A 16,773-nucleotide genomic window follows, 5' to 3' on the forward strand; every position below is an offset into this window, starting at 1 on the left:
TATATATATATATATATAAATTGTCTTCCTTGGACTTTACTGCTGTCCGAAAAAAGAAACCAGTTGATTTCTTGAGCACTTGCACTGTAGTATTTGTATTTTTTACAGTATATTTTACTGTAAAAGCATCGTATCCAACCTGCAGCTGCAGCTCTGTGAACGCTCTCCAGTAATTACATGGCGTGACGCTTCTTAAGTCTCGTTCCCTTAGCAACAGTAACTGCTGCTGCGGTTGCGGAAAACTTCTCTCTTTCAAAAACTAAAATGGTTTTGACTTTTTGTCAGAAATGAGTCTATGTAGACTGGACATAATGCAGTGTGTGTTGAAATGTACACTGGTACACTTCATGGTGTCTGAAGAAAAACAAAAACGGAGAATATGCCCAGTTGGACTCTCACTCATGGAAACCTGTTCCGGGTGTGTCTACTTGTCAGATTTGCTCAATAAGCAAAGGCAAACACAATCTTCAAGAATAACCTGAGTCCAAGAAAAAGGGATGTTGCGCCATTACATATTACATCACTTATGTAGATTTTAAAGGCTTCACTTCAAGCAGAAATGTTGATAACACAAGCGTGGGCTAAGCATCACCTGCAGCGCTTGTAGCACCCTATAATGTAATAACTTCCTGAAAATGTAATAACGCCTGAAAATGTAATAAAATTTGCACTTACTCAATCGAAAATGTTATAAAGCCCAATAATGTAATAACTTCACCAATAATGTAATAAAATATCCTTACTGATATTGTAATAACATTTTTACCAATAATATAATACCTTATTACATTGTTGGGAATTTATTACATGGTACTCAAAGTCTGCAATTTAACCCAATAGTCATTCTGGTGTTTCAAATCCAGTGTATATAACGTTCTTAGATACTTAAAACACAAAATGTAGAACTGTGGACTGAAAATGAACAAATATATTACATTATTTGTCAAGTATTACATTATCAGTTTTGGAAAAAAAAAAAAGAAAAAAAGACCCAGCTGAAAATGTAATAAATTCCCAATAATGTAATAAGGTAATTACATTATCGGTAAAAATGTTATTACAATATCAGTCAGGATATATTATTACATTATTGGTGAAGTTATTACATTATTGGGTTTTATTACATTTTCGATTGAGTTAAGTGCAAATTTTATGACGTTTTCAGGCGTTATTACATTTTCAGTAAATTATTACATAATAGGGTGCTACAGCGCTTCTCATGAAATGTTTTAAGAGTTTAGATGTCTACAAGCTTGGATCTGACCAGCAACATGTCTGTGCTCATAAAAAAATACAAAAAAGAGCTTGGTAAAGACCTGTGTGTAGATATGCATGAGCTTTAAGACATGCTGTGTGCGTGTGAGTTTGTTTTCCCTCAGCGAGAGAACTTCCGGGGTCTGGAAGCAGGAAGCATGGTCTGGTGGGACGCCGTCCTCTCCTCCTCTATGGGAGCCAGCTCCTCCGCCGATCCCCACTTCTTCTTGGAGTGGAACAACGACACCAGCTTCCTGTTCCTGTTCCGCTCTCTCACCTGAGTCACTTGAAATTCTGAAATCACAGTAAGAAAAAGTTATTATATGAGGGAGAAGCTGTGAGTCCTAAGTAGCCTAAACTAAAAGATAGCTGACTGCTGAATTCTGTTCATCGTGGACTTGTAGTTTAAACCCTTGTTCTGTCTTTGGGTCAAAATCACCCAATTCTTCTATCCTTCTTTCCTCCTGCCATGCTCTCTCCTTCCTTCTTCCTTTCCTCTTTTCCTCCTTTTTTACCCTCCTTTACTCTTTTTTCTTCCTACCTCCCTTTCGTTGTTCGTTCCTTTATTACCTTCTTTCCTTTTCTCCCTTCTTTCCTTCCTTTCTCCCTTCCTTCCATCTTTTCTCCCTTCTTTCCTTCCTTCCTTCTTTTCTCATTTCTCCCTTCCTTCCATCTTTTCCTCCTTCTTTTCCTCCCATCTTTTCTCCCTTCCTTACTCCCTTTCCTACTTCCTTCCTTCTTTCCTCCTTTCTCCTTTCCTTCCATCTTTTCCTCCTTCTTTCCTTTACTCCCTTCTTTTCTCCTTTCTCCCTTCCTTCCATCTTTTTCCCCTTCTTTCCTCCCTTCCATCTTTTCTCCCTTCCTTACTCCCTCTCCTACTTCCTTCTTTCTTTCCTTTTTTTCTCCTTCCTTCCTTACTTCCCTCTTTCCTTCATTCCTTCTTTTCTCCCTTCACCCTCCCTTGACCCAAAGACAGCAGGGTTAAGATGTTTTTTTTGTTCTAAATCAGCGTTGCAACTGCTGCTTCCATTTCTCCAGCAGCTATACCTGCAGGGTACATTAAAAGATGAATCAGTAGTTTTTACTTATTCAAATAATTTAAGTTAGTTAGGCAAGGCAAGTTTATTTGTATAGCACAATTCAACACAAGGTAATTCAAAGTGCTCTACATCAACATTAAAAGTGGCAAGACACAATTAAACAGTAAATAACAAATAAAATGATAAGAAAAGAGGTAAAATAATAAAAAGCCCAAGTTGTTAAAAAGTAAGGGCAGTAGAGTACAGCAGGTAAGTACACTGCAAAAACTCAAAATCTTAACAAGAATATTTGTTCTTATTTCTAGTTAAAATGTCTCATTTTTAGTCAGAAAAATCTCATTACACTTAAAACAAGACTCATCACCTGTTTCAAGTAGATTTTCACTTAAAAAAAGCTTTTTTTGCTTGTAATGAGAAGATAAATCTTGTCCCACTGGTAGATTTTTCTACTTATTTCAAGTGAAAATTTACTTGAAACAGGTAAAAGTTCTCAAATAAATAGTTATTTTTCTGGTAATGACTCTTGCTTTAAGTGTAATGAGATTTTATGACTAAAATGAGACAGGTCTCCCCTCAGCCTGCCAACTCAGAGAAGGAGGAAAGCAGCCAAATTCTGCAGTGTCTGTACAGCCGCCCGGATGAGCCGTCCAGTGTGATGTGTCAGTTTCTATCTTGCCCCGCCTGTGTCCCATCTGCCCTGATTGTCTGCACCTGTGTCTCGTTGTGTCTCGTTATCCCCTGAGTATATTTGGTCTTGTCATTCCCTTGTTCCCTGTCGGTCCGTACTGTTTTGTCCTCAATGTTTCCTGCCACGGTTTTCCTCCTCAAGTTTTTTGATCCCTGTTTAGTTTCTTTCGATCCTGCCAAGCAGCGCCTTGTTTTTGGTTTTCTGGAATAAATCCTTGGTTTTTGCAACTCCTGCCTCCTGCTCTCCTGCGTTTGGGTCCACACCATACACCACACGTGACAGTTCCTCATCCGTGACTGTTTCCTACAGCGCTTTCAACCGGCTTTCAACGCGAGCAACAGGAAGAAAATAGAAGCAGGGCGTCCGACAAATGTTCAGCTCAAAACAGCGCGCTGCGCGCAGCGGTACATGCCCTTTAATTCCCCTTTAATTCACTGACAACGAGAACAGTTTTATAACACTTATGTAAGAAAAAATAAACTTAACAGCACATGCAACACTCATGTCTGAGAATCAATCACACATGGAGGGAAAGAAAACTTAATGTTACAACATAGATCAAATATATAATTCAGCTTCATAAGTTTTAAACATTTTGTTCATGACATAAAAACAGAAGTTGTGAACCCTTCCAAGGCTCAGGTCAAAGTTCCTCAGCTCCTCAGAGGGCGATCTGTCCCTTAGCAAGGGTTCAATCGTTTGCTCTGCAAAAGTCTAAAATACTTACGCAGCTCGCAGTCTTCTCCTTGACCTTCTGGATCCTTGAGGTTCAGATAATGGCAGGCAAGATGACCACTGTAGTCCCGCAGGTTCTCTTTTGCCCCTGATAAAAAAAAAAAAAGTTAAATATCTCCTCAAAAGGGGGAGGCAGTTGAGATACTTTGAGCGTCACTTTCTGCAATAAATGTAATGCTTAAAGTGACTGGCCTGTTTTAAATTTTCATGTTTCTTCAAAATCACAACTTTTAAGAAAATAAATTACAATCGAGACGATAAATCCCCCGCCTGCCATCACTTTTCAGCGATCTTTACTGATATCCCTACTTTCTAAGATAAAAGAAACAAATGTTACCGTAGGTCCCTATGAGCAGATCAAGAATATGTTGATGACCGTGTAACGCTGCGATGTGCAGAGGCGTGTATCCCTGCAGAGCAAAAAAGGAACATAAACCAAAAAGGCACAGAACGATGTGCCATCCGTTTGTATTCTGAGACTCCTCATAGCTAGCTGGATAAAATGTGCATTTGTTTTGGGGGATCAATTGTGCTGAAGTGATGGAAGATTTTAGTACTTACGCCCTTCAGTTTCCCAGGTCCAAACATAGCCAATGAAAACAGCATGAAAGAAAATACACAAATTAGCAAAGGTTATGGAAACACCAGATAATGATAAAAACATAATTGCCTGGTAATTCACTGAAAATTGCATAGTTGTGAACTTGTGCATGCTGGCGCATACATGCACTGTTTTGGGAACACAATTAACATGACATGACATGATTTATTAGCGGTGTGCTCCTGCAGCCACAGGACACGCTGCTGTAATCCGTTTGCACAGCTGGGTCTTCACAGGGATCTTTTTAGGAGCGTTACGTCACGGCGGCCGCGGCTGCCGAGGACGGCGGTCGTGCCGTCATCCTGCTGGACAACTTACAGTACTGTACATTCCCACCGGCGCCTGAGAGGAGACTGCATACTCACATGCTGCAAGAGAGCAGGGAAATGCAGTTAACTGAGAAGGTTACCCGCCAATTCAAACATAGTCTAACAAAGCATTAAAGGGGTACTCCACTGATACAGTGCCTTGCAAAAGTGTTCACTTCACGCCCCTTCGCTTTTTACGTATTTTGTTTCATTACAGCCTTTGGTTCAATGTCAATACTTTGTAAATCCAATCACAGCTGCAAGTAGGGCTGGGTATCGATTCAAATGTCAAGAATCGATTCGATTCCGATTCTTAATATTCAGAATCGATTATCATGATTCGATTCGATATTGATTTGGCTTAGTGTTATTTAAAATGTTTTTTGAGCTGTTGCCTGAATTATATGACTGTAAAATAACTAGTGAAATAATAATTTCACAATAATTATTGTGAAATAACTAAGAAATAAATAACTCAAACAGGCCTTTCAATATCCATTTAAAGTGCAAAAAAGAAAGAAATTGCAACAGTTCATGCAGTAAACAAATCATTTTAGCTTATCTAATTTATTCTGTCACCACGCACACATATTGCCATGAAGCAATGGCATTTTTCAGAAGTGTCATGACAAACTGTGTGTCCGACTACTGGGATTAAAGTTCACCTGGCGAAAATGATGAAAAAAAAAAAAAAAAATCGATAAGAGAAAGAAAAGAATCGATTTTTAGGAATTAATGTGAGAATCGATTTAGAATCGGAAAATCGATTTTTTCAACACAGGCCTAGCTGCAAGTCTCTATGAGCTCGACGCATCTTACCACTGGGATTTGGGCCCATTCCTCCTGCAAATCTGCTCCGACTCCTTCAAGTTGGATGGTTTGCGCTTTTGAACAGCAATCAGTAATGGCGCTTTTCCACTAGTACCTACTCGGCTCTACTCTACTCATCTCAACTCGGCCTGGTTTCTTTCTCACTACAATTCAGCTGGAGCAGAAGTAGGAGGTTGGAGAGAAGCTGCTGTGACGTATTTGATTGTGTATCTAAACGAAGAAGACAACAACACTAAAGATGTAGAAAAAGATGTAGAAAAATGTGCTGCTGGGTCTGTGGCTTGTGTTCGATATCAAGTCAAAAAAATGAGAGTGAGAGAAGCTTCAAGCGGCGATGCTTTTTTTTTTTTTTTTGTCTCGGCGCTGCTGAAAAGTCAGCTGTGTCAGTGGTTGACATTTCCCCCAGTTTGTTTCTGTTTTGCCCCGCCTGTGTTCCATCTGCCCTGATTGTCTGCACCTGTGTCTCGTTATCCCCTGTGTATATCTGGTCTTGTCATTCCCTTACTCCTCGTGGTTCCGTACTGTGTTATCTCCATGTGTCCTGCCTGTTTTTGCTCCAGTTTCTTGATCCCTGTTTCCTTGAGTTTTTGATCCTGCTAAGCAGCGCTTTGTTTTTTGGTTCTTGCCCTTTTTTGTTGGAATTAATAAATCCTTGTTTTTTTGAGAACTCCTGCCTCCGGCCTCCCACTCTCTCTCCTGCATCTGGGTCCTCACCACACCAGCCTGACAAGCTGGAGCCGTGAGCAGCTATGAAGAGACAGAGCTCCTGGTAGATCTGGTCGTTCCTTATCACCCGTCTAGATCCCTTTTTAATTCTCTCCTCATCACCAGGTTTATGAACATCTGCACCTCAGAGTTGGATCATGAAACAGACTTTTGCATGTCGAATAAAATGAACAAGAATCCGTCAGAGTCTCTTTCTCTGATTTCCTCCTCGTGACTCAGACGTCTGACTCCAACCCCCCGACCAATCGGTGGCCTGTATTGTGATGACGTCAGATACAGCCGACTCAGCAGCTTAGAACCTGAGCAGAATAGATACAGAAAAGTATCTACTCGGCACGTTAGACCCCTAGTGGAAAACACCAAATTGAGGTGAGTCGAGTCGGGCTGAGTAGGTTCTAGTGGAAAAGCGCAATAAGTCTGACCACAGATTTTCTATTGGACTGAGGTCTGTGAGGTGTGTTTGGGGTCACGGTCCTGCTGGAAGGTGAACCTCCATCTTAGCCTCAAATCACACACAGAGTGATACAGGTTTTGCTCAAGAATATCCCTGTATTTAGCACCCTCCATCTTTCCCTCAACCCTGACCAGCTTCCCAGTCCCAGCTGCTGAAAAACACCCCGACAGCATGATACCACCGTGTTTCACTGTGGGGATGGTGGAGGCAGCATCCCCACAGTGCATTTCACCGTCCCTTTGGGTGATGGGATGTGTTGGGTTTACGCCAAAACAAAGTGTTTTCCTTGATGGCAGAAGAGTTCAATCTTAGTCTCATCAGACCAGAGCACCTTCCTCCATACATTTTGGGAGAAAACTCAAAACGTGCCATTTAGGCCCCGTTACCACGTAGCAAAAACGGTGGTGTTTTCATGCGTTTTGACCGTTCGTTTACACGAAAACGAAGCTCAAAGTCACCAAAAACTATCCTTCCTGAAAACTCCGGCCAAAGTGGTGATTTGAAAAAACTCTGTCTTCACGTTTGCTTGTGAACGGAGGGAAACTGACATTTAGGCTTCAGAACGTCACATTATGCGACAGAAACGTCACCGGCGTCATGTGTGCGACCTGTGTTTACAATTTGTTTGGCCACTGTACTGTAGTTACTCGTGTCATTTGCGTCTTTGAGATCTTTTAAAAGCGCTATTCAAATAAAATTGATTATTATTATTATTATTATTATTTGTTAATGTTTTTTTTCCAGGATTTCGATTGGCTAGCATGCACTGCAAAAACTCAAAATCTTACCAGGAATATTTGTCCTATTTCTAGTTAAAATGTCTCATTTTTAGTCAAAAAATCTCATTACACTTAAAACAAGAGTCATTACCAAAAGAATAACTGAAAAATAAGTTATTTGACAATTTTCAACTGTTTCAAGTAGATTTTCACTTGAAATAAGTAGAAAAATCTGCCAGTGGAAGAAGATTTATCTTCTTATTACAAGCAAAAAAAATCTTGTTCCACTGGCAGATTTTTCTACTTATTTTAAGTGAAAATCTACTTGAAACAACACAAATGAAAACTTCAAAAGCAACCACACACTTTCAGACCAAAGAAGGAAACCCATAATCTGTAGTTATTGCCGCAGCCATGCTGCTCTCTTAAAGACGACCAGCATCAAACCCGAGACAGGGAGCTTCCACACACCAATGCTTAGGACTCAACATGAATCACTTTCTTATGCTCTTGTGGAAAAACAGAATACAATAAAATAGAATTAAACGAAATAATATGAATGAACATTAATCTCTTTTCTCTTCCTCCAATTGACCACGATGTAATTCATACCTCGTGGTCAATAAAACGTCATTTATTGCAGCTGGAAAAAATGATTCCGAGGATAAACAATGCAAGACTAAGTTGTGTCAAATGTGTCCCTAAATCTTTCTTTCAGTGGAGTTGTTTTTAACATTTTGTTATGTCTTAGAAGAGATACTGGAGCCACGAGCAAGAAAGACCAATCATAGCAGCCCTACATGGGAAACTGCACCAACCAATAAAAGCTGGTAAAACGGTTGAGCCTGAACCTGACATCATCATTACAAATGGAGAGCAGGAACTTTTTTGATACTTTTTTACTTGCTCAGGCTTTCAAACAATCATATGCATACAGGACTGTCTCAGAAAATTAGAATATTGTGATTTTCTGTAATGCAATTAAAAAAACTAAAAACTTTTAATATTGCTGATCATGGCTTACAGCTTAAGAAAACTCAAATATCCTATCTCAAAAAATTAGAATATTCTGGGAATCTTAATCTTATCTTAATCTTAATCTTTGCTCCAAGTGTTTATTTTGTCGAAATTTGATGGAAAGGTACTGTGGCTTGCTATGCCACTTTATTCTTACTTTTTAATCAATTTTAAATTTTTATATTTTATTTTTCAGTCGTATGTTGTTAAACTTTAAGGTTTGGTTTATAATGTTTCCTACAAACATGGCTTCTGCTCATACTTGCACATACAGGACTGTCTCAGAAAATTAGAATATTGTGATAAAGTCCTTTATTTTCTGTAATGCAAAAATGTCATACATTCTGGATTCATTACAAATCAACTGAAATATTGCAAGCCTTTTATTATTTTAATATTGCTGATCATGGCTTACAGCTTAAGAAAACTCAAATATCCTATCTCGAAAAATTAGAATATTCTGGGAATCTTAATCTCAAACTGTAAGACTGCCTTATAAAGCCTCCCACATTTATGTATTAATTGACATGTACCATGGAGCACCCCTTTAAATTCACAGTTGGGGGACAAAAGCTGCACTCACGGATTTGGAGTTGACGTCGGCGCCGGCCTCGGCCACCAGAGTGGCCATGTCCCGGTTGCCGTGTTTGGCGGCCCAGTGCAGCGCTGTCTGTTTGCAATAAGAGAAAGAGGTGTTACTCATAAAAAACACTCTGTCGCATTACCAGAATTTGTCAGCAGCGTGCTGGATTGGGGCTGCCTATTATTGGCTGTCTGAGGGCAGAGTGCCAGCTGTGCAACAAAAGGGAGTGGACGGATGGAGGGATGGTAAAAAGGAGGGTTGGTTTCCTGCCATCTAACGGCGCCTAATTACAAAACAACACAGCTTTGTGCCTGTAGTCGGGGGGCCCGGCCGGCTGTCACGGGTAAAAAAGATTGATGATGTTGGTGTGACCTGCAGAGCGGAGACCCACCCAGACATCACTGAACTACTGTCAGCACACGTCAAGGAGGGAAACCCGAGCCTCCGCCGCACAGATACTCCCATATGGATGCATGCAAAGACGCTAAAAAGTGTCACATGCAAACCACATCCACCTGTCAGCTGTGATCTCCTGTTTATCCTACGTAATTATGGGCTATCAGCAGGTGAAAGCAGTGTAGGTGCAGCCTCGTCCACCCCTACCGCCGTCTGACCCTTAACACTTCACATCAAACCGTTAAATGTGGATGAATGAAAATCTTATAACCTCTGGTCTTCAGTGGCTGGACACTTGTCTGAGAAAACAGCGTCAGGCCTGTAGCACCCTATAATGTATTTTCTGCAAATGTAATAACGCCTGAAAATGTGATAAAATTTGCACTTAACTCAATCGAAAATGTAATAAAACACAATAATGTAATAACTTCACCAATAATGTAATAAAATATCCTGACGGATATTGTAATAACATTTTTACCAATAATGTAATACCTTATTAGATACTTAAAACACAAAATGTAGAACTCTGGACTGAAAATTAACATAATATTATATTATCAGTTTTGGAAAAAAAAAAGACCCACCTGAAAATGTAATAAATTCCTAATAATGTAATAAGGTATAACATTATCGGTAAAAATGTTATTACAATATCAGTCAGGATATTTTATTACATTATTGGTGAAGTTATTACATTATTGGATTTTATTACATTTTCGATTGAGTAAAGTGCAAATTTTATTACATTTTCAGGAAATTATTACATTATAAGGTGCTACAAGGCTCAACCGGACAAAAGGAAAATCACTTTTTTATATTGAGGTTGGGTTTATAGAGATGGTTTATAGTAACAACACAGAAAATAAAACTTTGCCATGAATTTATCTGGTCTTACATATGTAGTTTCTTCCTTTGATGTCATCAGCTTCTAATCTCATCATTTACATTTGTATTAGCAGAACTAATCGCCTTTATTTTTCAGAGGGGGAATGCCTGGCAATCTTAAAGTTCAGGAGGTCATTTAACACACTTGCAGCTGCTCTACAAGCACTTAACTAAATCTTGAAATGCTCTTCGGACCATCTGGTTGAAACACAAATGTTTTTTATACACGAGTGATGACTTTTTAATCTATACAAAGGTACTGTGGCCGAGACCCGCCATTGCTGAAAAAGAAAGAAACGCTGCAAATAAAAACAAACGCTGCTGCAAATAAAAGAAATGCTGCAAATATAAAGAAACGCCGCTGCAAATAAAAAAAAAAAGACGCAAATAAAAAAGCCACAACGGAAGTGAATTACCGGGGACTATTTTTGCTGATGCACCGGTGTTTTTTACGTGAGAGGAGAAGAAGAAGACGAAGAGGACGTAAGTGAAAAGGAAGAAATAAGAAGAGCGAGGAATAAGAAGAACAATGAACGAGAAAATAAGTGAAAAGGTTAGTGTTCAACGTTGCTACGTGTAATTTTTAATGTGCAACGGCAAAAATAGTCCCCGGTAATTCACTTCTGTTGTGGCTTTTTTATTTGCATCGTTTTTTATTTTATTTGCAGCGGGGTTTATTTTATTTGCAGCGTTTCTGCGCCACCGTGCACCCTGCTATTCGATCCGATTCGATTCCAATATCGATTTGGGTTAGTGTTATTAAAACTGTTTTTGAGCTGTTACCTGAATTATATGACTGTGTAGTTATACAACATATTAATACTACTACTTAATACTTGAGATTCAACAGCAAGTATTGCAGCTAATGATGCTGTAAGGACCAATCAGCTCCCAGAATGCTGATAGAACTGCTTTCAGAAACATCATGTGGGTCAGAATTACCAAACAGATCCAGGGCAGCAAACAGAGGAACTATGAAATCGTTTAAATTTTTTCCATTTTCAGTCTATTTTTGTTTTAAATTTTTAAAATTTTGGTTTTTAGCATTTTATGCAAATGTAACCCCAAGACAGTATATAAAGTAATGAAATATAGACAATTTATGCAATAATAACTGAAAACTCTAATGTTTTCATACCTTTAAACATATCTAAAGGCAAAAACATGGCACCAGTTATTCTCGTGACGAACAAAACATTCCTTTTTTGGGCATAAACAAAAAAATACCAAAAGTAGTAATGTAATGATGAAAAAATAAAAAATAAAATACATTTAAAAAAATCTATCTTTAGACATATTAATCGATTTTTAGGAATTAATATGAGAATCAATTTAGAATTGGAAAATCGATTTTTTTCAACACGGACCTAGACACAAGTCTGCTTGTACTGATAGCTTGGAGAAAGAAAGACATATGGAAACAGCTTCCCGTCCAAATGTATATTGTTATTTTTAATATGACGTAATAAGGCCCGAAGAGAAGAATATGAACTTTCCTGAATTTCGCTCCTGTACCTCTAAACCAGGGATCGGCAACCCGCGGCTCCAGAACCGCACCTCTTTAGTGCCGCCCTAGTGGCTCCTGGAGCTTTTTCTTTTTTGCCTTTCTCTTCTTTTTTTCCTTTTTTTCTCTTCCTTTTTTTCTTCTTTTTTTTCCTTTTTTTCTTTTTCCTTTCCTTTTTAATCTCGATATTTCGACTTTTTTCTCGACATTTCGACTTTTTTCTTGAAATTTCGACTTTTTTCTTGACATTTCGACTTTTTTCTCAAGATTGTACTTCAACATTAATCTTGACATTTCGACTTTTTTCTCGACATTTCGACTTTTTTCTCAAGATTGTACTTCAACATTAATCTTGACATTTCGACTTTTTTTTCAACATTTCAACTTTTTTCTCAAGATTGTACTTCAACATTAATCTTGACATTTCGACTTTTTTCTCGACATTTCGACTTTTTTCTCGACATTTCGACTTTTTTCTCAAAGTGCATAATTAATTATTCCCCCAGTTGTAACTAATATAGAAACATGCAGCATGTGTTGTCTTCATTCTAAGGCTTATACAAGACTTTTCATTTTCTGCGGCTCCAGACATATTTGTTTTTTGTGTTTTTGTTCCAATACGGCTCTTTCAACATGTTGGGATGCCGACCCCTGCTCTAAAGCGAGCACAACACAAACTCAGTGGGCAACTTTGTGACTTCAGGTCATACGAGAGACTGAATGAGCTCTTTTGAGTTCAGAAACTCTGATGCTAATTATGTCCAACAGATTGTTCCAGCACATTTCTCTGACTACCCACTAAAGGATATACGGAAGTGACGTGTATCTCCATGTCACATGTCAGCGAGACAGTTAGTGATGGACGGCGTGTAGCTGGAGTATCTCCATCTCTTTGGTTTGTACACTGTCACATCTCAAGACGGATTGGTGGAGTTGCTGTTTGACGGGCGGCTCAGCGGGTTTCCCAGTGGGCAGGAGTGATGGACGAGGCCAGGCAGGATGCTACGCCGGCCCTTCCTGCGCCTGTCCTCTGTGTCCCTGCCCACTGAGCTGGCCCCCCCACCCGTCCCCTCGCCACACGCTCCCCTGTGAAGGAAGTGGTCCCCCAAGAAGACGGACACTGACAGAAGACACAAAGCCCCGGTCTACCCCTGGATGTGGAGGAAGACGGAGAGGAGTGATGAGAAAATAATGTACTTACAAACTATGTAGCAGAGGAAGTCCGTCACAGCAGGGATGGGGGGGACACGGCACGAGGACGGCGGGGCGCAGGAGAGAAGAGGAATAAAACGTTGCCGTTATTATAAGTGATCCACTCAGTACGTTTACATGCAGCAAAGAAATAAACATCCAGAAGACCCAATCACTAGTCTGAGTTTACATGCTGTTCAGAGAATGGGATAAATGTCCAGAGCATGGCTGACTCTGTGACGCTATGTGGCGCTGTAACCATGGTAACCATGGTAACCATCTCAACAAAGAGCCACTTCCGGTTGACGGTTGTTTTGTTTGGCACCAATGTTACGCCTTCCGTATGTTTTTCCACTTTATTCTGATCTGCTCCGGTGTCCTGATGAAGCTTCTGCCATCTCTTTTGCAATCTTTTTAAAGGTCTTTAAACAACTATTTAACACGCGCCGTCTCCTTTCACTTCCGGGTGAATGCCCCCCAGAGGAAATTCTCCTGCATGCTCAGACTGTAATATCCATATCTCCGTATACATGGAGTTAACATTCCGACTGTGAACGAATTATCTAGGTGTTGCTATCAGATTATTAAATGCCCGTTATAGGTCAGAAATAGATCGGATTGCGGTGTTTACATGCAGTTTAAAAGTCAGAACGATGTCTTATACCAGGGGTCGGCAACCTGCGGCTCTAGAGCCGCAGGTTGCTCTTTAGCGCCGCCCTGGTGGCTCCTGGAGCTTTTTCAAAAATGTTTGACCTTTTTTATCCTTTTTTTCTTTTTTTTCTCCTCTTTTTCCTTTTTCCTTTCCTTTTTTATCTCAACATTTTGCCTTTTTCTCAAAATTTGACTTTTTTCTCGATATTTCGGCTTTTTTTCTCGAGATTTTGACTTTTTTCTCGACATTTCGACTTTTTTCTCGACATTTCGACTTTTTTCTCGACACTTCGACTTTTTTTCTTGACATTTCGACTTTTTTCTGGACATTTCGACTTTTTTCTCGAGATTTCAACTTGTTTTCTTGACATTTTCCTTTCCTTTTTTTTATCTCAACATTTCGACTTTTTTCTCAAAATTTGACTTTTTTCTCGACATTTCGACTTTTTTCTCGACATTTCAACTTTTTTCTCGACATTTCGACTTTTTTCTCAAAGTGCATAATGAAAAAAAAATCGTCCCCCAGTTCTAACTAATATAGATACATGCAGCATGTGTTGCCTTCATTCTAAGGCTGATACAAGACTTTTCATTTCATATTAGTTTTTTGTGTTTTTGGTCCAATGTGGCTCTTTCAACATGTTGGTTTGCCGACCCCTGCCTTATATACAGAAATCCGATTGAACTGCTGCATGTCAACGTACTGACTGTTTGAATGTCATAGCTTATAAATCCATCTGATCCTCAAACATTTGGTCAGAGCAGGAAACACTTGAGCTCTCCCAGCATGAGGAGGACTCTCTTCAGATGATTCAAAGCTTGCTTTGTGGAATCCTCGGGCTAAACTTCTGTGGAGAAGAATCGAGGAAGGAGATCAAATCTAATGGCCTCTAGATTAAAGAGAGACTTTTTTATCATCATATGTGACCACTGTAAAGGTATCCACCTCTGTTCACATGTGATCAGAGACAGGAGCAGGAGACGAGGAGCTGCAAACATCAAAGAGGCCCGAGGGGGATTTAGCACCTTCCCAGGGACACGACCGCTATTGTTCTACAATTAATCCCAGCCTGCTCTATTACTTTCAGATTATCTTTAAGTGGGTGAAGTCTTTGTGGGGCATAAGACTCTCCCTAATCCGCCCCCACACCTCCCCATCTTCCCTACACTTCAATGGCGGCCGTGCTATCTTGTCCGGGTGGAGATGGCGGAGGCTTAGGGCCGCTCTTAGAAGGTGGTCTGCCCCGGCCGCTGCACGGTGTGAGAACTGTGACACAGGGGAGGGACAACAAACATGAGGCTCAAATCTCTTAAGCGCACACAGAGATAAATAAAGGGATTTTGGTTGTCAGGGGGGGCAGAGGGGCTAAAAAGCTATCTTTCATAATCCTTTTGATAGTGGACCTTTGAAATGCATGATCTGGATGTTTCAACACATGGTTTCTCAGAATACCATTAAGGAGGGGGATCACGGTAGAGTGAGTTTGCACAAGTTACACGGTGAAAAAACACAGGTCTACAAGTGGGGAGGCCGTTGAGAATTGTAAGGGGGGGGAGAGCTGAACGTGAGTTTCACTTTTTATCAAACAAGGCTGTAGTACAGGACTGTCTCAGAAAATTTGAATATTGTGATTTTCTGTAATGCAATTACAAAAACAAAAATGGCATCCATTCTGGATTCATTACAAATCAACTGAAATATTGCAAGCCTTTTATTATTATAATATTGCTGACTTTTTTCCTCAACATTTCAACTTTTTTCTCGACATTTCAACTTTTTTCTCAAAATTTTGACTTTTTTCTCAACATTTCGACTTTTTTCTTGACATTTCGACTTTTTCTCAAAATTTTTACTTTTTTCTCAACATTTCGACTTTTTTCTGACATTTCGACTTTTTTCTCAAAATTTTGACTTTCTTCTCAACATTTCGACTTTTTTCTTAACATTTCGACTTTTTTTATCGGCATTTCGACTTTTTTCTCAAAGTGCATAATGAAAAAAAAATCTTCCCCCAGTTATAACTAATATAGATATAGATATATATTGAATTGAATTGAATTGAATTGAATTGAATTGAATTGAATTGAATTGAATTGAATTAACTGGGTGGTTTGCTCTTGTGTTGATTTTTACAGATGTGCAGATGGATACGAAGTTGAGCGAGAAGGAACCGATGTCTCTGACACCGTTTGTGGTAAGTTCTTTGTAGGCCGATACACTTAGAGCTTAAGAAAACTGAAATATCCTATCTCAAAAAATTTTAATATTCTGGGAATCTTAATCTTAAACTGTTATAATAAAAGGCTTGCAATATTTCAGTTGATTTGTAATGAATCCAGAATGTATGACATTTTTGTTTTTTTAATTGCATTACAGAAAATAAAGAACTTTATCACAATATTCTAATTTCCTGAGACAGTCCTGTATGTGGAAGTTTATGATGGATGCAACTTACCCCCTGAGAGGAGCCGTCATGGTCAGAGTCAGGAGCCGTCGGGAGTCAAAACAAAGAGGAGAAGCTTTAGTTCAGGCAGAAATCATGGAATTAGAGAGAATGCTAACACTGAACCTTAGAAATAGTTGATCAAATACTCACAGAGGTGAAGTCCTGATTCCACCGCACCAGAATAGAAAAGACATTTAAAGTCACGTGTTAGAGAACTCAGTAACGATGTCTCCAGCCAATAAAAACATTTCCAGTTTTTACTTTTAAACGTACCCTCACTCGGCCATCATGTTATATGTAAGGAAAATTCCAGTTTATTCTGGAATTTCTCAACTCATACTACCACTTGTTGATTATGCAGATATTGTTTATCAAAATACTCCAGATACCCATCTTAAACCTCTGACTGTATTATTTAATTCATTATGTAGATTTGTGTTACGTTGTCCTTTCAGAACACATCATTGTTTTATGTTTGATTCATTGAACTGGTTGCAACCCAAATCTAGACGGCAGTTTCACTGGCTTCAGTTCCTTTTTAAATGTGTTTATTTTCCCTGTCCTCCATATTTAAAATAACTCATGATTCCATATAACTCTCCATACTCACTCAGACATATGAATTTTACTTTTTTCTTTGTTCCTAGAATTTTAAAAGAGGTTGGTAAAAGATCATTTTATTTTAAAGCTCCATCAGATTGGAATAATCTTCCTCTCTTTTTGCGTTCTATTACCTCTTT

At 39.1% G+C, this 16,773-nt stretch overlaps 1 protein-coding gene across 1 annotated transcript in view; it reads right to left on the minus strand.

Moving 5' to 3' along the window:
• Window positions 1–1,074: 1,074 nt before the first annotated feature.
• Window positions 1,075–16,773, minus strand: part of LOC133456270 (ankyrin repeat domain-containing protein SOWAHB) — a 47,183-nt gene continuing 31,484 nt past the window's right edge. The window contains exons 7-11 of the mRNA XM_061734727.1: window positions 9,940–9,958; window positions 8,951–9,039; window positions 4,055–4,127; window positions 3,710–3,805; window positions 1,075–1,548 (exon numbers count right to left, since the gene is read on the minus strand). Of these exons, the coding sequence (XP_061590711.1) occupies window positions 1,376–1,548; window positions 3,710–3,805; window positions 4,055–4,127; window positions 8,951–9,039; window positions 9,940–9,958 (450 nt within the window). The 3' untranslated portion in view covers window positions 1,075–1,375. The remainder of the gene's footprint in view (window positions 1,549–3,709; window positions 3,806–4,054; window positions 4,128–8,950; window positions 9,040–9,939; window positions 9,959–16,773) is intronic.

The sequence above is a fragment of the Cololabis saira genome, chromosome 12 (assembly GCF_033807715.1).
Source record: "Cololabis saira isolate AMF1-May2022 chromosome 12, fColSai1.1, whole genome shotgun sequence".
Lineage (NCBI taxonomy): Eukaryota > Metazoa > Chordata > Actinopteri > Beloniformes > Belonidae > Cololabis > Cololabis saira.